The sequence below is a fragment of the Morchella importuna genome (assembly GCF_003444635.1).
Source record: "Morchella importuna strain M04M26 chromosome Unknown Morimp01GS009, whole genome shotgun sequence".
NCBI lineage: Eukaryota > Fungi > Ascomycota > Pezizomycetes > Pezizales > Morchellaceae > Morchella > Morchella importuna.
This window is the reverse complement of record NW_025763406.1, coordinates 836,553-863,177: the sequence shown is the minus strand read 5'-3', so window position 1 is coordinate 863,177 and position 26,625 is coordinate 836,553. Positions and strand designations below refer to the sequence as shown.

The 26,625-nt window shown below is 50.2% G+C and overlaps 6 protein-coding genes across 6 annotated transcripts; 1 reads left to right on the top strand and 5 right to left on the bottom strand.

Annotated features, from left to right (window-relative positions):
- Positions 1–1,299: 1,299 nt before the first annotated feature.
- Positions 1,300–2,754, bottom strand: LAJ45_04005 (uncharacterized protein; the record flags this gene model as incomplete). Its single annotated transcript, XM_046113587.1, has 2 exons — positions 1,300–2,221; positions 2,291–2,754. The coding sequence occupies 2 exons, from the start codon at positions 2,752–2,754 to the stop codon at positions 1,300–1,302; spliced, it is 1,386 nt and encodes a 461-aa protein (XP_045973316.1).
- A 6,760-nt stretch (positions 2,755–9,514) lies between these two features.
- On the bottom strand, positions 9,515–10,684 carry LAJ45_04004 (uncharacterized protein; the record flags this gene model as incomplete). Its single annotated transcript, XM_046113586.1, has 3 exons — positions 9,515–9,699; positions 9,752–10,208; positions 10,298–10,684. The coding sequence occupies 3 exons, from the start codon at positions 10,682–10,684 to the stop codon at positions 9,515–9,517; spliced, it is 1,029 nt and encodes a 342-aa protein (XP_045973315.1).
- A 498-nt stretch (positions 10,685–11,182) lies between these two features.
- Positions 11,183–13,409, top strand: LAJ45_04003 (uncharacterized protein; the record flags this gene model as incomplete). The annotated part of the gene is made up of 2 exons (XM_046113585.1): positions 11,183–11,224; positions 11,292–13,409. The coding sequence occupies 2 exons, from the start codon at positions 11,183–11,185 to the stop codon at positions 13,407–13,409; spliced, it is 2,160 nt and encodes a 719-aa protein (XP_045973314.1).
- Positions 13,410–17,533: 4,124 nt separating this feature from the next.
- Positions 17,534–20,312, bottom strand: LAJ45_04002 (uncharacterized protein; the record flags this gene model as incomplete). Its single annotated transcript, XM_046113584.1, has 3 exons — positions 17,534–17,632; positions 17,836–18,118; positions 18,181–20,312. 3 exons carry the CDS (start codon positions 20,310–20,312, stop codon positions 17,534–17,536), a joined length of 2,514 nt encoding a protein of 837 aa, XP_045973313.1.
- Positions 20,313–21,338: 1,026 nt separating this feature from the next.
- Positions 21,339–22,082, bottom strand: LAJ45_04001 (uncharacterized protein; the record flags this gene model as incomplete). The annotated part of the gene is made up of 2 exons (XM_046113583.1): positions 21,339–21,906; positions 22,015–22,082. 2 exons carry the CDS (start codon positions 22,080–22,082, stop codon positions 21,339–21,341), a joined length of 636 nt encoding a protein of 211 aa, XP_045973312.1.
- Positions 22,083–23,624: 1,542 nt separating this feature from the next.
- LAJ45_04000 (uncharacterized protein) lies at positions 23,625–24,925 on the bottom strand (the record flags this gene model as incomplete). The annotated part of the gene is made up of 6 exons (XM_046113582.1): positions 23,625–23,711; positions 23,797–23,958; positions 24,041–24,089; positions 24,150–24,487; positions 24,544–24,570; positions 24,638–24,925. 6 exons carry the CDS (start codon positions 24,923–24,925, stop codon positions 23,625–23,627), a joined length of 951 nt encoding a protein of 316 aa, XP_045973311.1.
- Between the last annotated feature and the right edge of the window lie 1,700 nt (positions 24,926–26,625).

Here is a 26,625-nt window from a genome sequence, read left to right as displayed (position 1 = left end):
TTGAGTCACATATCTACTCGGTCTAACATTGTTTGGCATCTAGACTGTACCTATAGATACAATCGATTTCGGAGCAGTGACAAACCTAGAACAACGATAAAAATTCAGGTTTCAGCCAATCAATCGACTAGATATCGGCATATGCTCCACTATTTCCCAAATATCCCTGTTGGACGTTCGACCAGCTGTTTCGTCGTTACCTCAAAATGCCCCTAATATGGCTTAAGACTCAGAGGGGATGAATCCAAATCAACTTGAATCTCAGATAACTAAATGGCTTGATTGCGTTAGTTGGTACCTGTTGTTGGCCTTAACTATCCGTTGGTGAGAAACAAATGCTTTGTACCCTTGCTACCAGACGAAGTGGAAAGGTTATTCAGACTGTGCGTCGACGGCGTAGCCCTTACAACGACTCGCCAAACCCTGTCCGTAGCCAGGCGTGCATTACTGTACTAAAAAACTCAATCCTCAGCTGTGTATCCAGACTGTTCATATAATCTGTGCTATAGGCAAGCCGCCTAAACGATCAATATTCACCGAAAGTTTTGTACATCCGTCTCCATGCAGCCAGATACATGCGCCAAACGCCCATATAACTCCCATCTAGGAGGATTTTTTTCAATTGCTTTAGTCCCACCTTGAGATGAGCTCCATGTACATGTACTTTACAGATCCAGAGCCTACACTCAAATTCTCGCTAAATCGTCGTTTAGTCTTTGTTTATTGGTTGTTAATTATATGATTATCTGCTCTAGCTTTAATACATACCACCACTAGAAAGATTGCCGATACAAAAAAACAGAGTCGCACAACAAACAGGGAATAACGATGTGATACAAGAAATCAAATATCCATTCCTAGCAAATACCCCAGTAGGTAGGAAGCTCTAATAACACCCCATAGACCCGGTAATGATGGCTATAGAGGCACATGTGGAATCCCTCGCACAAGGAAGAATAGGCTCAAACATTACACGTAGTGGTAGTTAAAGCTGATCAAGTACATATCTGTGATGCAAGTACAAATAAGGTAGCAAAAATACATATATTCCTCCTAGATACTGATGCCTAATGTTCATGCCCGGCTGTATGTAAGTTATGTAAAAGTTCAAGCCTGACATTACGCAAAAAGATGAAATTAAAAGATAAGAAAGCACCTAGAAACCTCTATCAATATAGGAAAGAAAAAGACTTCCCAAACAAAAAGAGATAATTCGTATCCTTCGTGTATAAAATAGCTAGTAAACCCGTAAACAGGAAATCATCAACACTCATAGGGTTTTTTCTTTTTTTTTCTTTTTCAATCGCATTGTTGCCACATCTTGACGGTGTCAACAATCATATCACCGTTGTTCTCCCATGTAGAATACCACTCTTCTCTGGCATCCCAGAAATCTTTCTTTGCACCCGGGCTGCCATCAACCCAAGGCTTCAAGTCTTTCCCATCCTCGAACCACCCATTGGTGCCACCAACGGCTACGTTGAGGATAAGGTAAAATTTCTGGTCGAATGGAGTGCTAGGGTGGCCAGTTTGTGACCAAGGATCGATATATCTAGAGCCATTCTGGCTAGCAATTGGAAAGTTCCCACGTTTCCAAAGGGGCTCCTGGAAGTTTGTATAGAGGACCTGCAAGAGCCTCGAGTCGACATATGTGAAGATATACTTCTCACTCCATTCCAGCCCAAATGTATGATACTTGTCCGCATATGTTGTGTGGAGCGCTCTATGCTTGACGTTCGTCCTCCACCATCCATTATTGGCCGGATCAGGTCCCCAGTGTAGCGTAGAAGAAATAATGTCATTACCACCCTGAGAATATTGCCAGTTGTTGCCGCGGGACTCGGCAATATCTATCTCACCGGACCTCGGCCAGGCTCCATATGTGTTTTCGACAGGCATCATCCAGATGGCAGGCCAGAGCCATTTGCCTTTGGAGAGTTTGGCACGGACTTCGACACGGCCGTATCTAATGGAGGCACTCTTTCTGGTGTGGATTCGTGCGGATTTTACAGGGTTTATGATGGTTTGGTTGGTGGCATTTGTTGCTATAACGCAGTCCTTTAGGATAGCAGATGTGCAGATACCCATAGCAGTGAGGTTGAGTACATTATCGGTGTTGATGAGCTTTTCGTCCTGAAGTGTTGGTCGAATATGGAGGCGACCATCCTCCCCGACAAATGAGTTCTCAGGTGTGTCTGTAGTGTAATCGAACAGCCCATTTCTAGAAGGAAAAAAAAAAAGATGTTAGAAATATTAAACACTGATATATAAAGAAATTTCATAAACCCACCCATAACCCCCGACCTGAACTTCTCTGGACCAAATTTCCTCTCTGAAGCCATTACTCCAATCCTCCATCAACACCGGACAATACTTGTGATTAACTACACTCGAAATCCCATGCCAGATCAAGATCCCTGCAATCCCCAATCCGAAGAACAATCCAATGCACGGAATAATCGTAACCCATTTCTCGCGAGGATCCTTCTTTGCTAGCCATGGCTGTGATACTTCACCTTTTTTTACACGGCGAGAGTGAAAGTACCTCTGTGGTACATTCAAACCGATGGATGAGGAGAATCCGGTTGTCGAGCCTTGCTGTGACATTGGCACGGAAAAGGGACGGGATTCATATGAATATGGGGCCCTTGTGCCCGATACTGGGCCGATGGAATCTTCAGATGACGATGTAGTCTCCCCCGAGCGGTGAGTGAAAGTTGTTGTCGGTGAGGAGGGGGTGTGGGTTCCTTCCATGCCGTCTTGAGGATATCAATAGATATCTCTTATTTTCTAGTCTGGTAAGCTCTTTGTGCACAGGTGCAGCTTATGCTGGAGATGATATATGCTATTGAGGTTTTGTTTTTCAGAGATGGAATCTCGAGAAAGAAAGAAGGGAAGATTAAGCTTCTTAGATTGAAGTTTGAACACAGGGGTGCCGTAGAATGAGCGGCGGTGTCGGAAAGAAAGATTGACAAGGGCAGATTCCCTCAATTACTCAACTGTAACAGAGAAAAGATGTGTTGAAGGGAGAGGGAGGGAAAAAAACATGCAAGGTAATATCGGTCCTGCATTAAGGTCCCGAATGATGGGGATGCGGGAGGGTTGAAGAAAAGAAGCTAAAGAGAAGGAGCGGGACACGAGTTTGGGGATAAGGTCTGATAGTAGGGAGGTCAGGACCTAGGACAGATTTCCATGACCCACATATGGGCCTATAGTTATCAAATGTGAATGATGTGCCGTCAGGATCCAGAACTCCTAACAGAAGTTAGCTTCGGGAAGCTAAACTTTTTTTTTTTTTTTTTTTTTGCACCTTTCTCAAAATGGTTACCCCAAAGAGTACATTTATGTAAATTAACTACATACATGTATTTGAGTATATTGAGTCCTGAATCCTTGTCTCTCTCATAGGCTACCTAGAGAGCGGTCCGGTACTACGGTGCCACATTGATGAAGCAATCCGAGAAATCGGTAGCCAAGATCTTTGGGCAATACTATACAATTATCAAGTAGCAGGTAAATGTCTCTACCCTGTCTGTGTTGTTTCCCAGCTTCTACTACATCTAATCATCTACTTTGCTGAAGACCAACACCATACTCTAGGCACGAGACTATATATCGTCTACATAGGTATTTACATGTACATACATGTATTGTCCCAGTAGCCCCACTATTGCTTCTCTAGATTTCTTGCCTACTTGGGGGTACACAGCGTAACACTTATTTACTGCCTGCGCGCAAGTATTTGACCCCTGGATCCTCCGCGTGTCTGTATCCGTCCCCAAAATAGAATAAAACCGATATTTCCTGCCCCACCTCCTATCTGTCATCTTCCATCTCGTGTCACCTTTGTGGGTGTGGAAGGGAACAAAAGACTTTCGATCGTTCTACCGTATATGCTGGTGACGATTTGTTAGAAAAGATAAGTACCGGTATTGTTGCAGCTGTCGATGATGATGGGTCGCCATTGATAGGGAACGTTTGTGGGTGTCGTGGGGGGGCATGAGACAGCCCCACATCGGGGGTTTTTCTATTAGCCACGTTCCCGTCTGCAGCAGGCCCTTCCCCCTTCATATGCCATGCATCCTAACTAATCGAGGAACTTACCCAATCTGCCTATGGTTCCTGAGAAGTGGCGCTTTACCCTTGGATTTTGCACTTTGGCACTTTGGCGAGTAACGTCCTGTCTCCCCTCACACGGTACTTACTGCGGCTGATATATGGGAGTTCTGTGCCTGTAGAATAGGGCACCCTACAGTTAGAGTTGAGTACATACGGTACTGCACTTATCTGGTCACACAATCCCGAGGCCTTGTGCCATGGCCCGTAAGCGAACTCTCACTACAAAGTAGTTACATCCAATATCTCCAACGTACGCCTCCTAAGGTTTCCAACGACGCCTCTTAAGTTCAACCCTACTCTTGCATATGCCCTACATATTACTCAAATCTTAAAGCAAACACAGCAAGGCTAAAAACAAAAAAAATCCAGACGAGGCTCTGAATTGGTAGGCAAACCGCCGCGGGATATTTACACCAATTCTTTCAGCTTGGGCATGGCCATATGGGTTATTGCATATTATGATAGTAACTGGTGCACTGATAGTGGATCGACATGGCAGCTAGGCCCCAGAAAACCAATGGCAAACTCCACACTTGATCAAAATATCGGACGACTCTAAATACCTGTGGATGGATTCGGCGACTCTCGACTACTCTCTTACGTTTAGTGCACTTTAGATTTCTACATTCAGTATCCATGTTTAGAAAGTACGTATCTTTGCTCTATAGAGTAGGAGTACTTTACATCCTTATCTTATACCTCGCTCGCATATCTATGTTTAAATCAATAGAACGCACCGCCCAACTACATGCCCGGGAGCCCCCCCCCCCCCTTACCCGTGGCCCAGAACAATCGTTTATTAGGACTACATGTACGTATGTGCTTCTGATATCGAACCAGGCCGCGGACATTCAATATATCGATATCTTCTCTTGATAATCCCCTGTTTGCCAGCACAGCAAGCACCAACAGGGTCCCTGACGATAAACAGATTATACCTAACGCTGCCCATCTTGGCCAAAGCACTATTATTGGAGCCCCGACGGGACGGAAGCGTATATTTTACGCGAGCGAGAAATAATGAGAGGCAATGGCGCGATATAGAGTGCAAATGCAGAACCATGTACCTACTCTGCTGGCCGATTTCTGTAGAGTAGCTTTCAGCCCATCATATCGCCAACCTGATCTTTGGAAAGAGGTTTGTTTGGTTCGAGAATAAGCTTGGTACCGATTAGCTACTGCTCAATCAAAGGCCTAAGGATGTCATTGCGGCTAGATTGCCGGGCCCGGGGAAGGCAAGAGCTGACATAATAGTTATACCACGGTGCAGCAAACTCAACCCCTTACCCCCCCAAATCTGAGACACCGGCTACTAATATTTTACTACAAGCGGTTGCCCTGGTGTTACCATACCATACATAATTGCGTTGGTTCTTAAGGCCTTATAATCAATATAACCATTACCCTCCGATCATTTCAAACACCAAACCAGGAAAATATCTCCTTGTCTTGGACACACTGTCACTTTTATCACTAAGACTCGTCGAAATCTCGTATGTAGCGGCTGGTCTTGAAGGTGTACCAATCAAAGCCCGCCCACCATAGATATCCTACGTTTGTTTGAGCGTGCAGTGCGTGTCCTAGATTGAATTAAGGACTAGTTGTGGAATTTCGAAACATGAGATAAAAATGCCAAGATATCCTAACTTCATTTTAGCCGAAATAATAACTTTGGAAGTTCATATCTCACCACAAACAACTGCGTTCAGATAACCGTTCTATCTATATATGCGATCATAATCAGCGTACTCTACGGGAATTTCCATGGTACCCAAAATATACCCCCTCTACCCCGCAACAACTACAGCCGCTGCAGCCTTATAAAAACTTTAAGACGCCCAATATACATACCTTCCACGCTTTTTCGATCAATTTACTAAATAACATGACCGCCTATAATAATAAAACACAGACCAGCCACATTATAGAGGTGTGTATTTACAACTTTATAGATCTATATGACTGACTAGCTGCACTCATACCTTCAAACTCTGAGCTCAACAACGCCTGAATTGACAGGTGACAAAGATAAGGCAATCCAGCCTCGGCCCGTCTCACTCAATACGCCAGTTCTCAGCTCGTCAATAAGCACGCCAATTCTTTCCTAGAGGGTTTTCCTCCCCCTCTTATTGACGGCGATTCTTTGTATGAATGAGGGGCGTGTTGTGGGTGATGGTACAGTCGCATGCAACAAGTTCCCGCCGTTTTTTAATAGTGAGTCAAACCATAACAACTCCACCACGAACTCTGCAAAAGCTTCAGGATATGACAAGTGGCAAGCTGTTGTTATTCTCCATAAAATAGGCTGAAATACTGTACAGATAAATAAAGATACAAACTGTCCAGTTAGGAGGAGGATTGGCCTACTGGATCACCAGATTTCAACACCATAGAAAATTCATGGAAAATGCTCAAGAGTGAACTAAAAGGGCAATGAAGATATAGATAGAGAAGACCTCATCGTGATGATGAACCTTTTATCGCTGCACAAGAGGAGTGGGAGGCATTGTCTCAATCAAAGCTAGATAAATTGCCATTAAGGGTTGAGGCATGTCTCAAAGCCAATGGAGGGCACATGGGATGGTAGTCTCAAAATAATTTTTTTTATATTCTATTTAACTCTACTATGTATTCTCTATTAAATATCTTCACTTGTGGTTGAGTAACGAGTATTGAGGTTGGGTGTTGCATCGTGAACGGCGAGAACTTGATGCATGCGACTGTACAATATCAACCCCGCTCTTCATAAAACCGGGAGGACATGTGTAAATGTTTCTTTTGGAGACAGAAACAGACCACTCGGGTTCTCTGACTCTCCATTTCTCTGTGTTTATATAATTACATACATAATGTATACCTGCATGCGTTAAAATACCACAAGAAGCATAGACCATAGACATTTGGGTACGATATGAATAGATAGATACATGTACGTTATCACAAGCGTGGGCCAGCCGATCACCCGAATATACTGCCAGCTGCAGGAAACTGCTTCAAACCATTACTGGAGAAGACATCTCAAACTATCGTGCGCATACGTACGGTTAGAGCCAGGCTATTGGGGCAAATAATGTTTTTGGCGAACAAGTACTTACTGCCTGCAGCAAAAGAAGTGGTAAAAACCCAGTGTACCGCGAAATAATCCCAAGAGACGCATGACGGGAGTCTGCTCGATCGACGTCATTGAGCTAGTCGCCAAGTAAGTTGAGCATCTCTTTCTCACTCATGTAGGGATGTTTCAGTAGACGCGGCCTTGAATTCCCGTGCACTAGACTATAGCCATTGCAATTCCAAGATTTTAACTGGGCACCTAGCTACATGCAGAGTATATGCAGTTAAAAAAAGCTATCGATTGGCCATTTGCGTATCATAGATTATCACTCTGTGGATCTGGCGTATGTTTAAGATGTGCACACTCCATTGAATTTTTATGCTTGGCTATTCCCTAAACCCTAGGGTTAGCGAGTATGAATCCGAATCATATTTTTCCCATAAGTGTCACCGAGTGAGAATTCATGATGATAATTACAGTTTGTAAACTCCGTTTTAGGAAAAGCTTCTAAATATGGGCAAAAATGCATTGGAAGGGGGAAACAAGTATGAAATCAAAACGAACAAAGAAAAGAACGAGGAAATGGTATAACCACAATTATTATGGAGCCACGTCCTTCTCCGCCTTTATTGGTCAAATTGAACCAGGGACAGTGGCTTCGGTTTTAGATCATGATCTGATCGTTGGTAGCTCTCATCAAATCTCAATCGAAAATCTCCCTTATGTTTGTAGCACACCACTACGAGTGACAAGATCATGACCCAGAAGATTTTAGAAAAAAAGTATGATTCCCAAAACTATTATTCTTTCAACACCGATAACCACCCAACGCAACACGCCACACAAAATACCCCGAGAGCCCAGCACTTATGCAATGAGCCCATATATACTGCCTGTATCTGCAAAGTACAAACTGCGACACTAACCAGCTCCAAACAAACCAGAAAGAGGCAAATCTAAATCTAAAATTAATTTAAACCAACGTGACCAAAACAACGGTCCCCAAAAACCTTGGGCCAAAAACCTTGGGCCAGAAATTGACGTAGGTGGGATATGGTGAGTTTGTGTCCGGCTTTAGTCAAGGCTCTGATATCGATTCAAGTATCTCGACCAAATCCGTATCGCAAAACCACCGGGTGATCTCTTCCAATATAAGCGTTTCGACTCGCTCCTAAATTAAAACCACTGGGCTCGAGTGCCCTAATTACACAGAGCCAAGAAAGACTCGGGAGTCTTTGAGCCCTCTACACCCCAACCACCAGACCCCGCAACATCCGGTCCCCAAGCTGCCATACCATACTGCCCGCAAGTATTCTCCACTTAGGTCTAAATCTTGAGCCCAATACGTTAGCTCCAGCTCCCTCTCAAATCCGCAAACTCCTCACCACCCCCGCCAGCACAAAAGCAAAAAAACAAAGCAGAAAGAGTGCATATGAAAATGTCCGCGACACCCCACCTCCCATCAAAACCCCGCAGCACCGAAGAAAAAAAAATCTGCGAGGGACCAAGGAAGGGGTTTTTCAGCGTGCCCCCACCGGGCAGAACGCACGCCGCGTGTATGATTTCCGCGCCAAGAGTGAATCTGCCACTTTCAATGGGAAGAAAATTGGGCCGGCAGATGCAAAGAGGGCGCGGTTTTTTTTTTTTTTTGGGCGGGGGAGGGAATAGAGCTTGAAGGGGCGGGTATGAGGTGGGTTGCAATTTGCGGGAGTGGGGACGTTCCAATTGGAAGGGGGGGGGGGGGTTAACTGAGGGAGAGGACAGTAGAAATAGAGCTAGATTGATGGACTTACACAGTACTTAGTTACTACATGCTGTAGTAGTTAGAAGCTAAGCTGTTCGTCCATAGATTCAAAAATAGCTAGAACTAAGCCATAGGTTGCAGAACCGGGTGCGATTGGATGATGACGAAGAGGATCAGAAGAGCAGAGGGGCACGCGGGGGCCCTTAAAAAGCCCCACCCGCTGCCCAGCCTTACCCGGCCTCTGCACCCGCTCTTGGCACACACGAGTGATGTGTCATGACTAAATAACAGTTGTCCACTAGTACCGAGCTACATATGTACGGTACTGTGGAGAAAGAGAGAGAGAGATCTACATAGAGAGACAAGAACATATTTCAATTTTTTAGGGTTCCCCTCGCCGTCATCCTGATATCATATTTCCCCCTCAAAACCCGGCCCTAGTTATCCTGCACTCTACACTCTGCACATACATATCTCTAGCCCCTCTTCTCCCCAGCCTACAAGTACATTTTTTTCCCCTCCCTCCTTCCCTTCTTCTTCTTCCTCCCCCTCCACTCTCCACTGCCAATGAAAGTAATAAAACCACGAAACCATCCGCTCTACATCAACGGCGGCAAGAAGAACGGATAGCTTCCGTTCTTCTGCTTAAATAGGTTCATGAGGAAGCTGAAGGCTACAAGGAGAACCACGTTCCAGATAACAATGGCAGCCTTCTGTCTGGCGGGATCCTCGATGCGGGGCGTCTTCATTGCCAGCGAGATTGTAGCAAAGCTCAGAATTGCGTCTATCCACCAATTAGCCACTACCCCCCTACCCGTGCTAGAAAGAATACTCACAAATAACCGCCACAATCTGCGTCTCGAGCCCAAACTGGTTACTAAACCCACCGGCCACATAGCTGATCCCCCCGCGGCCATTGTTGGCCACATACGGCACGCGGCGGATGTGGTTAAACATGTGCCCGCTGGTGAAGAGCAGGATGGCGATGAGCGAGACCGCGGCCCACAGGTTGCGGCTGTACAGCATGGGCTTGACGACCGGGAACGCGAGCTTGAGCGCGGTCAGGGCGAAGATCACGGCGCCGGCGGTGGCGCCGAGCTTGGCCCAGTTGAAGGGGCGGACGACGCGCGGCGCGTGCGTGGTGTGCATGGTGATGAAGCGCGCGACGACTTCGGCTTTGGTCTGCACTTTGTTGAATTCGAAGCGGAGGGGCGTGTCGATGTGGGCGGGGTCGGCGGAGGGGCCGACGCTGGGCGGGAAGAGATAGAGGACGGGGGCGGTGGTGAGTTGTAGCTATGACGACAAGTGTTAGCTGGGGTGCAGACAGAAGGGGGGGGGGGGGGGATGAATTGAAGAAAGACAGAAAGAGAGAGAGAGCTTACCTTCTGGAACGTAGTCCTAGCATTCGCAAAGTCAAGCTCGCTAAAGATGAGGCCATCCGTGGGTGCGTGCTCCGCCGCCCAGCTCTTTGCGAGGAGCTCATACTCGGGGCCGAACTCGCGGCAGAGCTGGCAGCCAATGCGTGGCTCGAGGGCCGTGAGCAGGACGACGGCGGTGTAGTTTCGGGGGCCGGTGGTCAGGTCGTCGTAGAGCGAGTCGGTGAGCTGCAGGATGCCGCCTTCGTGCTTGGGCGTGTTGAGCAGGGCGTTGAATTTTGCAAACTTCTTGTCGGCGGCGATGTCGGAGGAGGAGGCAGCTGCTGCGAGGGCTGTGGGCACCAGCAGAGAAGCTGCTGAGAGCAGCAGTGCGAGGGGATTGAGGATGTGCATTGTGCTATCTCGTGGATAGGCGGAGAGGTGGAATTGAGTGTATTTCAAGGGTTTTCAATTGTCTTGTCTCTGTGTCTGTCGGTGGTGTTCTTGGTTCTCGGTTCTTGTTCTTCTATCGATAGGAAAGTGTGTGTAAACGCAATGTGGTCACTTGGGTTGCCGCGCACCCCGGCCGTTAACAGCGGTTAAGGGCGGTTAATTGGCGGTTACGGTCGCTGGCTGTCGGTTAACAACAAACACGGCAGATCGATCACTTCCGATAGCGGTTGAAGAAACATCAACACCACAGACAGACGATCACGACTCTCCCCCTCCCCCTCTTTCTGCCCTCTCTCTGCCCTCTTTCTCTCTCTGCCCCTCTATACTCTCTCTGTGCTCTCTGTCTATACCCCTCTATAGTCTATACTCTCCCTCTCTCTGCTGCATCTACATCTACACTCTCTACCCCTAACAGAACACACAATACCCATACAGACAGACAGACAGACATCCCCCACAATGGCGGCCAAAGACCGCGACACAGCCCTCGAGCTGGCCGATGTACGCTCCCCTCCCCTCCCTCAATCCCTCCCCTCTCCCTCCACAAACCACACACTAACCCCTCCAGCTAACGCGCCAACTCGCCACGGCCCGCTCCCTCCTCACCTACGAGCAAACCTGCCACACCACCACCCGCCTCGAAGCCGCCGAATCGCAGCGGCAGCAGCGCGTCCGCCTCATCCACCTCGAGCCCTCGTACGCGCTCCTCCTGTCCGACTACAACAATGAGAAAGCCTACTCCGCGACGCTCGAGAAGCACGCCCAGCACGCGGCGGCCCGCATCGCCGAGCTGGAGGAGGACAGCCTTGAGCTGGGGGCGGTCAAACACCAGCTGGAGATAACCACAAAAGCACACCGGGAGCAGCTCAGGGGGCTGTTCGATCAGGACACGGTGCAGGGCGCGCGGGAGGAGGAGCAGATGAAGGAGCTGGGGGAGATGAACGTCCGGTGTAGGGAGCTGGAGGACGAGGTAGCGGGGCTATATCGGGACGCCAAAGCGGCGCAGAGCCAAGCAAGGAAGGCGGAGAAAGATCACGGCAAGCTCTCGGACGAGCACAAGAAACTCACGGAGGAGCACAAGGAGCTGCAGTCCGCACACAAAGACCTCGAGAAGACGCACAAAGACCTCGAGAAGACCCTCCACACGCAGACCACCGCCCTGTCCACCCTCACCTCCGAGCATGCCTCCGCAAAAGCCCTCATCACAGACCTCACCGCCTCCAAAACCACCGCGCACACCACCCTCGCCGCCGCCGAGTCCAAAGCCGCCGCCGAGCTCGCCGACGCCCGCGCCACCATCGCCGCCCACAAGACCGAGCTGCACACGCTCGAAGCCAAGCTGCAGGACCACGTCGACCGCCTCGCAAAGGCGCTTACCTCCAAGGCTGCCACAAAGGCCGCCCTCGAGTCCGAGCTGGCCACGCTGCGCCTCGAACTCCGCGACGCCCAGGAGGACGCTGACGACGCGCGCGCGGCGCGGAACGAGGTGCTCGCCCTCGAGAAGCAGCTGGCGAGTCTGCGCGCCGAGCTCGACGCCGCGCGGAAGGCCCCCGCACCAGCACCAGCAGCAACAGCAACAGCAAAAGACAAAGACACCGCAGCGGCGCTCAAGCGCGAAACCAAGCTGCGCGAAAAGGCCGAGTCGGAGCTGGCGGCGCTGACCGCGCAGCACGCAACAATACTCGCCCAGCTCGAGTCCACGCGCGCCAAGCTCGCAAAGGCCAAGAAGGTCACTCTCCCGCCGGCCTCCTCCGCCGCCACCGCCGCCGACGATAGCAAGAAGCGCCCCGCGGCCGCGACAACAACGCTCACGATGGCGGACCTGGAGCACTCGGCGAAGCGGCCGCGGAAGGAGGGGCCAAAGGTCAGCGACTTTAGCATCACGCCGTTCCTGCGCAAGACGGCGGCCGTGGTGAGTGATGACCCGAGCACGCCGACGGGCGGAGCAGGGGGGGAGACGATGGCGGGGATGGAGACGGAGAGTAGTGTTGTGGTGCCGGCGGTGGTGGAGAGTTCGTTGCCGACGCGGATGCTGCTCGCGGGGGCGGCGAGGAAGAGGAAGGCGGCGGCGCAGGTGGAGGCGCCGGTGGTGGTGGAGGAGGAGGCGCCGAGTCCCGAGCCGGAGCTGGTCAAGAGGAAGGGGAAGAAGCCGGTTGTGGAGAAGGTGGTGGAGCGGGAGAGGGAGAGGGAGGTGGGGATTTTCGATTCGCCGAGCTCGCTGCCGGTGCCGGTGAAGGCGAGGAAGCCGGCGGAGAAGAAGCCGGCGGAGAAGAAGCCTGCGGAGAAGAAAGAGAAGGCGGTAGCGGCGGCGGCGGAGAAGAAGGAGAAGGCGGTAGCGGCGGCGGCGGAGAAGAAGGAGAAGGTTGCTGCAGCGGCAGCGGAGAAGAAAGAAAAGAGCAAGGAGACGAAAGAGAAGGAGAAGGAGAAGGAGAAGGAGAAGGAGAAACCGCTAAAGGGCAAAGGCATCATGCCGACAGTCTTCGACGAAGACGACGGCACGGGGCGGCTGGTCATGAATATCGAGGCGCAGGAGAAGGAGAAAGGCAAGGGAAAGGGGCTGGGGCTGGACGGCGGGGATGCGGGGCTGATGCTGGTGCCTGTCGTCAGCGCGTTTAATCGCGATATCAGCCCGGCGAAGAAGAGGCCGGATGCGCTGAAGAAGCTGTTTGCTGGGAAGAAGAAGTAGGTGCCGGGCTGGAGGTTTGGGGGGAAGGGGGGAGGGAGGCGGGAAGAGGTAATTTAGGTAGTTTAAATAGATATTCCCACTGCTTCTTTTTTTTGTTCTTTTTCTTTTTTTTTCTTTTGGTGCGTTTTTTGTGTGTGGGTTTTTGTTTTTTCTTGGAAGGGGGTTGTGGGTGTGAGTTTTAGTTTTAGCTTTTTGAGGAGGAGTGGTTTGGTATGGCACTTGTAATGAATTGGTATGTATGTACTTGGCGGGCTTGGTTTCATCTTTGAGGGCTAGAGATAGATGGATGTAAATATAGTTGTTTGGTATTCACCGCTTTGTAGTAGATAAATGCTTGGGCGGGTGAGTGAGAAGGAATCAACTACAGAAATTGCGTGGTTGTGGGTGTGTGGTCATGGTGTATCACTCGGCCGAGGCATGCATCCCAATTACATGGTACATGATACCTATTTATTGTGTAGAGGCGCACGTACTCGTCCCGAGGAAATGATCCTGGAATGAGTCCCCACAACCCCACGTCGTGCACGGCCAGCTGCCTGACCCCGACTTCTTTGTTTGTGCATCTTAAGACCGAGAAGCCGCACGTGAATATATCCGTACTCACAAGTCACCACCACCTCTGGTAGCGATGTTGACTCGAGGAGTCATCCATAGACCTGAACTCAGGCGTGGCTATCCGAAGTAATGACTGACCCACCCTCGTCTATGTATACTTATGTATGTACATGTAGCAATGGGAGCCTTGTCATTCTACAGGAGGCATATTCTTGGTCAAACAATGAGCGAAGATGCTCCGAATACCAGAGCAAGATGGTCCTGTGGTGGTGTCGATCATGGCGAATCACTCGGGGAGTGGATCTTGTGTGCGGTGGGACTGCGTCATGATCATGTATGTAGCTCTACAATGTGTACCGCCCTTCCCCTCCCGTCTGCGGAGTCAGGTTCCCCCACATCGCAGCACTGTTGCAATAGTATGTGGTGTTGTGTACCGGTCCTGTAGCTACTTGTAGTCGATGAGTCGTCTGCTACATCGCCGACACTCCGCAGAGTGCGTGGCCTATGAGTTGACTCAAGCCTAGCCCAATTACCATACTCGAGCCGCCTTGCCTTGCGGACCACACTAGCACTAGCACGCCCTACACGTCCCACAGGCCGAAGAGAGCCCCCCCTACCAAGCAGACAGACTGTCCAGCCGCTTATATACCACCCAAGCCCTATAGACAACACCGTAGTGTGGTCGAGGGGTAACAGCCTCTACTACGTTGCATGACGTCCACGGTTCGACCCGGGACGGAAGCAGTGATGAAGAATGCCCAACATGGTAGCGACGCTCTTGAGGGATGATACTCATCACGTAAGTCTTTTGTCTCTCAGTTTTTCTTATTTTTTTTTGTGCTCCACTACGGCGTAGTATTGGTGGCGGTAGTTGTATACGTGTAGGTTAGGGTGGAGTTCATTTTTTGGCGAGGTTGAACCGCGTGCCTAAAGGCGAAAGGGGACGGACGGGGAGAATGGCGAATCACGGAATATCACTCGCTTATCACCCTCAAGTCCAAAGAGTGCACGAGACAGAGCTGGCATATACTCCGAGCCCCGGCGGTATATATGGCAGAACCTGTTCTTTCTAAAGTGCTCTCCGCGGGTATCAATTCGCTGTGTGGTACAGGAAAGAATTAACTCTCCAAAACGTACGTGGAAACAAGCTTTGGGGGGGGGGGGGCCTTATCTGGGTCGCCCGCGATCTATCCCAACGACTACATACATACGGTTCACAGTTGAGGGTATCACATGTATGTACATGTAGCCAAGCCCTCTTCAGACCACCTTTTCAACTAAAGCCATCTGTTCAATCCCCCGCTCTCTACGCCTTAAGTACTGTCACGGCCCAAAAACGCCAAGACGCGCTCCACTCCACCTACTGTGCTTCTCTTTCTTTCTTAATTCGCCCGACCGACCGGCCGGCCGGCTGCTCGCTACCATTGCTGAATGACACGAGTTGTACTGGTCAGTATATATCTCAAGGCTCATGTTATTCGGCCGGCCGCGGTGGCGGGTTTTCATGTGGATTGATTGGGGTTGAAGGTGGTGGTGTTTTTGGAATGTTCTTCTTTTGCATGCTCCCTCACCCTCTCCTGGGTTCAGAGATTGGTTATTTTGCAATGACATTTGAGCGTAAAGTGGGGGCTGCGTTGGGGGGGAATGTGGATACTATTCCCCCAGTGCACCCGGGAATTCTTGAAATACTCCTTTGCTAATTGGGACCCGCCACAGTAAAATCGGGGATTCTGCAGCGGTGGCTGGCTGGCTGACCATTCCGTATGTAGGTGTAAATCTTAACGGTTATGTATCTACATGTAGTAATACTATAAAAGAATATGGTATGGCCTAGAAAAAGACTTTCGCTAAACCGGCCTACAATCCTACATACATCCGGCCCCCTGATATTGGATTGGGGAGATGGATAGATTGGCCAAACAATGAGCATGAGCGAGAAGCTAAGATAGTTTTTTATCTGCGATTGTACATACTAGGCCGGCTAGCTCCAATCGATATGTATCACACATACCCCCCCTCAAAAAAAAAAAAAAAAAAAAAAGGCCAAAATGGGGGGCAATAAAACACACAAAAAGGTAAATGCTGTGACCATACGATACGCCCCTCACTGGCTACACCTAGTTCTCTAATTCGCAATACTAAAAAAAACTCTGCTCCCAGTTTAGTACATGCGTGTACACACCCACCTTTCTCTGTGGAGCATTTACTCCCACCACACCCCCGGTGGCCGAACCCCAGACGGTTCATGCGTGCGGTGTAGCAAGACGAGACGAGGAGGCGGTCTACCACTAGACTATGTATATATGTATGTACCTCGCCCCGGCCCACATAACTGTCAATGGCCGGGAAGTAGTATTTAACGGGAGTGAGTGAGGGCACTGCAGAGCGGGCTAGAGTACATAGGCTAGGGGAGACATACAATGTAACAAATCTGCCACGAACTTACCTACACTAGCAACCTTCTTATGACAAGTATGTACTCAGAGGGGGGGGTTTCGCTTTGTTATTAGAAGAAGAAGAAGAAGAAGAAGAAGACGCTTAGTACTTACGCATTCACGGCCTTTATGGTTAAAAAAAACGGAAAAGGGGTCTAAAATGACACAGTGTTAATTTGGTATATATACGTGCTCCGAAATAGTAACACATGATGCAAAAAAAAAGACGCAGTTCGCTGTCATTACAAGTAAAAAAAAAAAAAAAAAAAAAAAAAGAATAAAGCGTTCTATAAAACGACAAAAGGTACAAACAAACAAAACTACAAAAAGGGCACTGCAGCCGACTTATTAAGACCATTTGCGACTGCTACCCTCCCCCCCCCCCCCCCCCAAACCCCTGGTTTGAAACCCAGGACCTTTATGTGTGTGTGTGTGTGGTTGTATCCTGGGCACGCTCGGTGTTGACGAGCAGCCTACATATCCACTAGACCACCCGCCCATATATAGTGGATGCTGTGCCCGGAGTGGTACTTGAGCTAGCTTGGCAGTGTGCCAAGATGAAGATCGAACTTGAACCCCCGGCCCTTCGATATACTAAGGGCCCGTTTGGGAGCGGTCCGAAACGGAGTTATTGGGGCTTGAGACTCCGTTCTGAGAAAAATTGGTTGTGTTTGGCGACCCATTTGATCCCATGAAAACGGAGGTTTTTTTTTTTTAAAAAAAAAAAAAAAAAAAAGGTAGCTCAGACTTATCACAACTGTAACATCTCTCTTATCATCACCCAATTTTGCCCCGTTGTACCGTCAACACCACAGTCTCCCAAACAGTACACAGTACGTTTTAAAAAAAAACTCCGTTTTAAAATTTCTCCGCCCCCTCCCCACTAACGGAGGCCTAAGCAAAACGGCGTTTTCTACAGTCCCGGCTCCCAAACGGGCCCTGAATGTATTATCATTGCTCAGCCACTACATATACTTAGTATGTAACTGATGTATTCGTTTGGATTATACCGAACTGTGTGTTATTGTAGAGCACGTCTAGTGTCATTTTAGACCTTTTCCGTTAAAAAAAAAGCCTTTCTGCGCCTGTGTGTCACATGACAGGACCTACCGAGTGATTATATATGATCAAAGGTTACGTCAAATATTCAAACGTGACGCCGTCTATAACCTCGCGCGCCGTAATAACCACTATAGACTCACCTTTTTGAAAAGTAAGGGGGGAGGTTCCGTACTACGCCACGAAAAATATCAGAGCTGGGTGATTACGGTCAATCATGGTTTATCACTCGCATATCTACAACCGCTATCTATATAGCTGGAGGAAATCCCACAGACCTAAGTATGTCCCATAAAAATTATTTACACTATACATATACACCCTTTTTTTTTTCTCTTTTCCCTTTTTTTTTTTTCTGTTTTTTTTCTTTCTTTGACCCTATTCCTCCCACGGCTCCCTAACCGGGGGGGAGGGTTGAACTCCTCAATCCCCTTCTCCCCTTCCTCGATCGCCAGCATGGACGTCTGGCTTCCCTGCAGCAAGTTCTGCAGCCGGCTACCGCCCAACGCTTCCAGCGCCTCGTGCGCCATGATGTCCCTCGGCAGCTGCTCCACCCGCGCCTCGATCTCCTTCCACTCTGCGGGATACGACTCGCCGGCCCACTCTGCAACCTTGTCCCTCACGTCTTGTGATTTGGTCAACGCATACACCGTCCCAAGCCTACAATACAAAGGGTCAACAGCCCACCCAACACCAAGTAGCAAGAAGGGAGAACGACTCACAGCTTCACATCCGGCCTCACCCCATCCCTCATCTCCATCCCCCTCGCCAGCCCAAACGCCTCCTCAAACTTCCCCCCCTTCCCCAGCGCCTCAATATACGCCCTATAATTCCCCACCGTCGGCCGCACGCCCATCGACCTCAGCTGGCCCCACAGTATCTTCGCCCGCTGCACACCCCCAAACATGTTCCCGTACGCCTCAAACACAACACTGATGCTCTGGTAGTCGGGCCCCTCGCGGCTCTGCTTGACGTCCTCCCAGAACTGCACGGCGCGCAGCGGCACCCCGCAGCGGTTATACGCATCCATGAGCGCGTTCGCCAGCCTTGTGTCCATCTCCACGGCCTGGTCCAGCTTCAGCGCGTTGTGCACAACCTTGAGCGCGTCAATGTCGCGCGAGTACGCCACGCCGGCCAGCGCAACGACATAGCTGTGCGGGCCCGGGCGGCGCCCGGGCGTGCCGCGCATGTGCTTGAACACCATTGTGGCCATGTCGCTGCGGCCGAGCGTGAAGAAGAGGCGCATGATGTCTGTGCGCTGGCGCACCGACAGCTCCGGGAACACCTGGTAGAGGATCTGGTACGTGTCCCACGCGGCCTCGAGCGACGTTGTGGGGCGGCCAATGTGCTCGCCCATCTCGTGGATGATCCTTCTGCGGTCGGCCGCGGTGAGCGCCGTGCACGAGGGGTCGTTGAGGAGGGCGATGACGGCGCTGAACTGGCAGGACTGCAGGAAGCGGGAGAGGAGCGCGGTGGTGGTGGCGGTCTGCAGCGGGCTGTTCCATTCGCCGAGGTCCGTGTGGATGCGCGTGATCAGCTCTGTGTTTTCGGGCGAGGAGGGCTCGCGGCAGAGGGCCTGCAGCAGCAGCTGCACAGAGTGGGCTGGGTATGACGGGGGCAGCTCCTCGGCGCGCAGCTGCTCGTAGATGGGCGGTGCGAGCTTGGTCTTTCCCGCGAGGACCAGGTACTCGATCTGCAGCTCGAGGGTGCGGCGGTTCGGGGCGAACCTGCGGTGGATGGCGAGCTTGTGGTGCTTGCGGGCGGACCTGTAGTCCCCCCGCGAGATTGCGAAGCGGATCAGCTCGTTGAAGGTCTCGATGGTTGGGTGGATGCCTGTGGTGGCTGCGCGCTCCTTCATGAGTGTCAGCAGGCGGGAGATCTCGTTGCTGTCCCCTGTGATGACATCTGCCCACTGCAGCACAACATCCCAGGCCTCTCTCGACACGCCCGCCCCGCCCCCGCCCCCGCCCCCGCCACCGCCGTTCAAGACCGCGGCAAAGACCTCCTGCGCCCACTCCGTCTCGCCCTTCTCCGCGCACAGCCGCAGCACCTCGACATGCGTCTCCAGCTCTGGCACCAGCCCCTCCCCGCCCACCAGCCTCTCGTACCACATCCGCGCCCTCCGCACCTCGCCGCCCCTGCAGTAGAACCGCACCACAGGCCCCATCATCCCCGCCGTGACTGCCGCATGGCTCTCCCTCACATTCTCCCACATCTCCACCAGCACCCTCTCGTCCCCCTCCGCCTCCAGCCCGCGCATCACCGCCTCCCAGCACCGCAGCGCCTCCGCCTCCCGCAGCACCCCCCCCTCGCCCTCCTCACCCACATACTTGCGCACCACCTCCGCCGCCTCCCGCGCACTCCCGCTCCCCGCCAGCACGCCCACAAACACCTCCACGTCCTCGCCCGTATGCTCCGCCAGCCCCGCAAACAGCATTCTCGCCAGCCCCGCCACATGCGGACTCCCCCCTTCCCCACTCCCCTCACCCGCAACCCCACCACCACCACCACCACGACTACTCTTCCACAGCGCCCTCACAGCAGCCCTCACATCCTCCGCCGGCACCCCGCCACCCAGGTACTGATACGTGCGCGCCAACCCATGCGCATGCTCATCGGTAATCACCCGCGCCGTGCGCACCACGTCGCGGAACGCCGCGACCAGCGTCTCGGCGGGCGGGGGGCGGCCCTCGCGCGTGTTGAGCGTGCCGACGAGTTTCTCGATTGTGCTGATGCCTGGCGGGGGCGGCTTGGGCAGGGCGCGGGAGAGGCCGAGGAAGCCTCGTCTCTGCAGGTGGTGGTGGTGGAGGAGTGGCCGCCGGGGGAGGAGGAGGTGGTGGAGGGCGGGGCGCATGGTGGGGGTGGTGGGGGAGGCTCTGCGATGGGATGGATGATCCGATGAGATGCTGGGTGGTGGGTTCAATTCGTGGTTTTTGGTGGATGGATATATTGGTAACTGGAGGGGAGAGTGTTCGTCGCAGGTAGGGCTGTGATCAATTGCAGCCCCCAACACCATCAGCGCCTCGCCAATTAAAACTACGCACTCTACCAAGCATGGCCCACCAGTCCACCATTTCGGCAGGAATAATTGAATTGCATCATCGCAAGACATGACTCGGTATACCATTGGTTTACGAATACATAAGCAATTGACTAATCGGGCCCAAGAGACATTCAATGATACCAGAGACAATTAACGATAACCTACATGCTCAGAAAACCAGAGCCGTAAGAACAATCATTGCAGGTACGGACATGCCACGGCCAGTGCAGTTGAAACAATTCAAATATTTGGCCATCACCCGTCAGGAAACAAAACCCAGAGAAAGAACGCATTACGAGATAACTACTGTTTCCATGGGCCCAACCAAGGATGTCACCAAGTCCGTCCCTCAAGAAGGTGGTAAAAAAAAAAAGCAAGCAAGCCATAGTCCAGACATTAAACATCACCGTCATCTCCAAAAATAAATCATCATCATCTCCCAATCATTTGAGGACTAGCAAGTAAGTAGTAGGAATAAAATAGACCGGGGGGGAAAGAAAAAACAGAATTCAAAAAGCCAAACCATTGCATGGGGGTTCATAAAAAGGATAGGAAAAAGAATAAAACCAGGTTAGAAAAACACCCAAACTACCCCCAAATTGAGTTCGTAAAACAATAGTCTATAGGATGGATAGATAAAAAAAAAATATAAGAAAAGCGATAAAATCATAAGTAGCCAGCCCTGATCCGTAGCCAAAAGCGACCATTAACACCGCAAATTGCAATTGCAATTGCTATACCCTTCCAAAAGAAAAGGAAGAAAAAAAAAAGGGCGCAACAGCATCTCAAATAAAAATAAAAAATAAAAATAAAATGCCCAAAGAAAAAGAGATCGAACTATATACCCTCCGGTAGTTCAAACCCCAACAACTCCGTCTCCAAATACGCCACCAACGCCTGCGCCTGCGTCTTCAATATCCCCAAGCTGCCACTCCCCGCCACACTACTCCCCACACTAGCGCTCCCCGCGCCGCCTCCCCCGCCGCTCCTCGGCACACTCCCGGTCGCCGCCGCCTCCCCCTCTTGCGAATGCAGGCTCGACGAGCTGCTGTTATGCCTCGTCGGCTGCTTGGGCCCAATCAGACACAGCAGCACGCCCGGGACCACAACCTGGATGTGCAGGTTATAGTCCGACAGCTCGAGCGTCAGCGACTTGAGGCCCTGTCCAGAAGGACCACCTGCTGCACCACCTCCGGGGGTGGGCGCGGCAGCGGCGGCAGCGACGACAGCAGCGGTATCATCGGAGGGGGCGGGCAGCGATTGTTCAATCACGCCCTGGACCGCGACCCGGTCATAGGCGCTCCAGATGTTTGCGGCGAGGGCCGAGTAGGTTCGTGATTTGCGGGCGTCGGGGGCCGTCGGGGAGGTGCCTGTTGCGAGGAGGGAGCCTGTGGGTGTGAAGAGTCTAGTGAGGGGTGAGTAGGCAATTTGTTAGTTTTTATTTTTATTTTTATTATTGTATTATGTTTGTTCGTCGGGGAGAGGGTTTGTGGGGGGTTTGTGGAGGGCTTACAGCGCGGAAGAGACGTTGGGGGAGATGGACTGGGAGAGGAGCTGGTTAAGAGGCTTGGTTTTAAGCATTTTTCTTGGAGCTGCCTGTGCCTGTTCCTGTGCCTGCCTGCCTGCAGAAGAGGGAAACCGATTGTGGTGTGTGGTGTGTGTGGTGCGTTTGTGTGCGTGTGTGTGAAAGGTAGGAGCTGCTTGCTTGCTGCTTGCTGCTGAGCTGAGCTGAGGGATCGTTCGTTCGTTCGTTGGGGTGGAAGGAAAAAAGGTGAAATGTGAGGTGTCAAGGTGACGTGGGTTGGGGTTCTGCTTTCTTTTCCTTTCTTTCGTTGGTTGGGTTGCGGCTTGAGGGCTTGATGGATTGTGATTGATGATTGACGATTGATGATTGATGGTGAGATAGATCGATAGATAGATGTGGGCCGAGTGGGTAGCGACGTAGCAGCCGCAGAGCAGCAGTATGGAGAGACGTATACCGAGACGGGTATGTATGTATATTATATCAGCCCCCCAAATTGCATGGGAAGGGAGGAATTCACAGCACAGAGAGTAAATTATAAAGCGGCAGGCAAGGGGATCCAAAGACAAAAGATGAAGCAGATGATGGAAGGAAAAAACCCAAGTTAAGGGGTGGGGGGTGGAGGAGAGGAAAGCTAAGAGCTCTTAGCTGCTACTAATGTATCCTCTCTCTCTCTCTCTCCGTCTGTCTTCTCTTTCCAGTATTATTCTCCCACTTACTCACCACCATCATATCATCACCCCCCTCCCTAATCAGCTCCGTCCATTCATCCCCTCGGATGTTTATTTATTCCTCCTATTACATACTTAATATACATAATACATACATAATATAATAATAAATCCTCCCTACATTCTATCGTATCCTCGCCGGGTGTGGGACCACGTTCAGTGACGAGAGGCCTACGAGAGAAACTCAACCATTCAACCCAAAGCACTCAAACGGTAGTTATATATATGTATGTACCTCTATACCGGAGCTGGTAGTCGCTTGCGAGCAAGTGATGACTCTCAGTAAACCACCCCATTTCAATTCACTCATGCTCATTAGGTACTCTACTCACTAAAGAACCGGGGGTGGTAGGTGCTGGTGAAAAGCAGAGGCAGAGATAGAGAACGAGAAAGAAAAAAAGAAGGAAAAAACAATATACGCGGTTAAATAACTCTCTCCCCCTAGCTCTCTCCTCACATGAGACCCTTCAAAGAAAGAATTTCTTCACAAAATTTCACCATCGCTAGAAAGACCGTCGAATGGATTAAAAGTCGCGCACAAAGCAAAAAAAGGTGTGGCTTTTCCCAGATCTCATTCTTGGCGCTGGGATGTGGACCTGGTAATGGTAGGGTTTCCCATGTCGACTTCCATCTGCCATGTGCAGCAGCTGTGTTGCGGCGGCACCTACCTACTACACACTGGCACTCACAGTGTAAGGGAGAGAAAGAAAATTCCCCGTACATACCGCGCAAGTAAACCCTTTTTTGCACAACTCTCCTACCGAGAAGACTATCTTAAATGCCAGCGCCCGCCCAATCAGGTGTAACCAACATTCACCCCCAAAATGCTTATTCCAGTTCCAACGGAGAGGAGAGTCCAATTTAATTAGATTAATCTGTAGGTTCCATCAACATTACCTTTTTCTTGTTCACCTTCTCCTTCTTCTCCAGCGCAACCAAATAAACTTCCTTTGAACCCTACATATGCCTGTTTAATATCTACCCCAAAAAGTTATGGTTCCAAAGGGGTCAGAAATAGCAATACCAGGGAAGGATAACATACCGATCTCGAAGACTTTGGTTTGGTTATAGAAACCTTGTTATATACTTGTTTAAACTTTTCCATCAAAAGTTTAGAATCCCCGCCCATGTAAAACTTGCATACAAAAGACCCTCCTGGCTTAAGGACATCAATGCTGAAGGCAAGCGCCGAATTGCAGAGTTTCTGTGATCTCGTGGGAGGCCCGTTAACAGATTTCACCAGCTTACAAGCGCAGAAGAAGAGAAACGAAGGGGGGGAAACAAACAATACTTCCCACTTGATCCCTCAAAGTGTGTCCAGATGTTGCCATTAACCTATAAGGCTTGCTTAAGCTCATCTTGGACAATCCTTCTACCATGGGGAAGGGCTCTAACATATCACTCAACACCACGTCTACCGAGTTCTCCCCGCCTTCTGTGTCTCCAGCTTTTGCCGCCCATTCCTCTTCATCTTTCATCATTGCCCGTTCCTGCTCAATATATGTTTGGCTTGCTACCTCCACCTCGCCCTTCACCGCGCCTTCTTCTTCGGTGGTAACTTGTGGTCTCAATAGTCGCCCGCGTCGAGGATTGGCAAGAAACCTCTTCATCTCTGCCTGAACCCGCAGATCGGTGAAATTACCCTGCATAGTTGAGGCGCCCTTGGGAGGCAGGGCGGGAATGATATCGACGCCGAGAACGCGGCCATACGGGGCAGTCTTTTCCACCGCGACCTGGAAGAGTAAGATAAGCTTCTAGTCCCCATAAGTTTAAGGTAAATGATGCATACCTGTGTCCAAGAACCCGGAGCATATCCCTACCATGATGATCCAAACACACATTAGTTGTCTATCTATTATCCCCCATACTCAGGACAAACCCACTAAATCAACCACTGTCTGTCCGCTCTGAAATATGTTATGCTTCATGTTGATCTCCTCTAGCTTAATTCCAGCCCTACTTCTTAGACCCTTAAGCTCTGCCTGTTTGGCTGCATAATCGTTTCTCTGTCGCTCCAGCCATCGTTTCGAGGACGAGCTTGTAGCGTACCGTACTGGCTGTGATAGCGATGCAGCGATTGAAGCAGCAGGCGCATGTTCAATAACCCTTCGTCGTAAGCTGGGTATAACGGCGGAACAGATATTTCGTATGATGCGCTGTGATCTCATCATTCCTCGTATATCTCAAATGATCCAGTGAAGTTGAGTTCTACCTTTTTTTTTTTACTCTGTGACGAATGCGGCTCTGTGCAACGTGCAATAATCCCTGTGTGTGCGCTAGCATCAGCACAGCCTAGCGTACCGTCTTTCGTCCAACTAACAAACAGCCCGCCGCAACTAGCCACCAAGGTGTCGGCGGGCATAATTCCGAGACACACACAAACCAGCAGCAGCTACTTTAGGTAGAGAACCTACTATTCGTGATAATAGTATTACCGTGACCTAAAAGTGGGTCTCCCTTCCCCTCCCCCTCCCCCTCGAATTATTGCACACAAGTATCACAACAACAACAACACAACGCGCAGTTGTTTTTTGATAATTTGCTCTTGTATTATATAATTAAGGCTATTAATATATTTTTGTTGTACGTCGGCAGTTATTTTTTCCTTCGACATCTTCCATCGCCATCCACTCCCAGTCTCGAGAATGGCACGGGGTCCCCCTCCTGCGCGGGATAAGCACAATAACAAAAAAAAAAAAAAAAAATTCACCCTCAACGATAGTATGGAGTTTCATACTGCGGGGTATGTAGATTATACCCGGATATTATCCCCTCTTTGGCTCATCACCAGTCTAGTATTCTGCTCATGCTCCGGATTTGGGGAGGGGGGGGGGAGAGGACTCTACTCTTCATTCAACTATTATTCGTTAGCGATATGTGTAAGCCCAGACGAGCACATAAAATAGGAAAGACACCTCAAACCAACAGCTCCCAATAAACGACTTTGGATTGGCCCAGCGTGGTTGGGACGAACGTGTCCTTATGCAGTCATTTTATAGTGTATTTTCTTTCTCTACTACTCGAGTGATAATTGGTGAATATGGATGGAGCTACCCGGATATCTCGACGATGACTCATGTCATGTGGGGGAAGGGCGGAGTACATAGAATATGACAAACAATGAAAGTCGATGAGTGATGGCTGGGGGTGATTGGTCGTAGTAGCTCATTGGATAGCTTGTTGGTCCCCATTGGGTGTTGATAACGTGCTTGGACCTATACTCTCCAAGTATGTTTATGAGACTTAATAGCCCTCCATCATCTTTTGTAATTATGACCTCTGTCAGGCCGGATGCCTGGGCTAATCGGCAGGCTGAACTTATGCGAGTGATAGTTTATGATGCGTCATTGGGAGCTGCTGCCTCTTTGGATTGGAGAACAATGGATCTGAGAATAATCTTATGCTAAAAACAAATAGTACATGTTGGGTGTGTTTTAGGTATATAACCGCGTGTACGAAGTACTACATCATCATATTTGAGCAGAGCTGACTTTATTCCATGGTTAAGAGTCAGCTAGAGGCTGTCCCTCAATACCTATATAGCAGTCAACAACCCCACAATTCCGCGATAATAAGGAGACCAGGAAGAAGCTCTTCAGGGGCCAAACCCGCTCTGTCTGATTCTCGAGATTCGGCTTTACCCTATAAGCCCAAAACCGCTTGTGCACATATATGTACTTTAATTGAATAACAGGACTGAAATGACAGTAGTAAAAAATATCGTGTTCAATTGTGTTGATGATGTCTAGCACTTTGCTCGCTCTTTGTCCTCCGACAGAAGCTGCCACTGTATCCCTTTATCACTCACATTACATACATGTATACTTCACATGTTTATATTATATGTAATATCGTGTCTGTTAAGCTACAC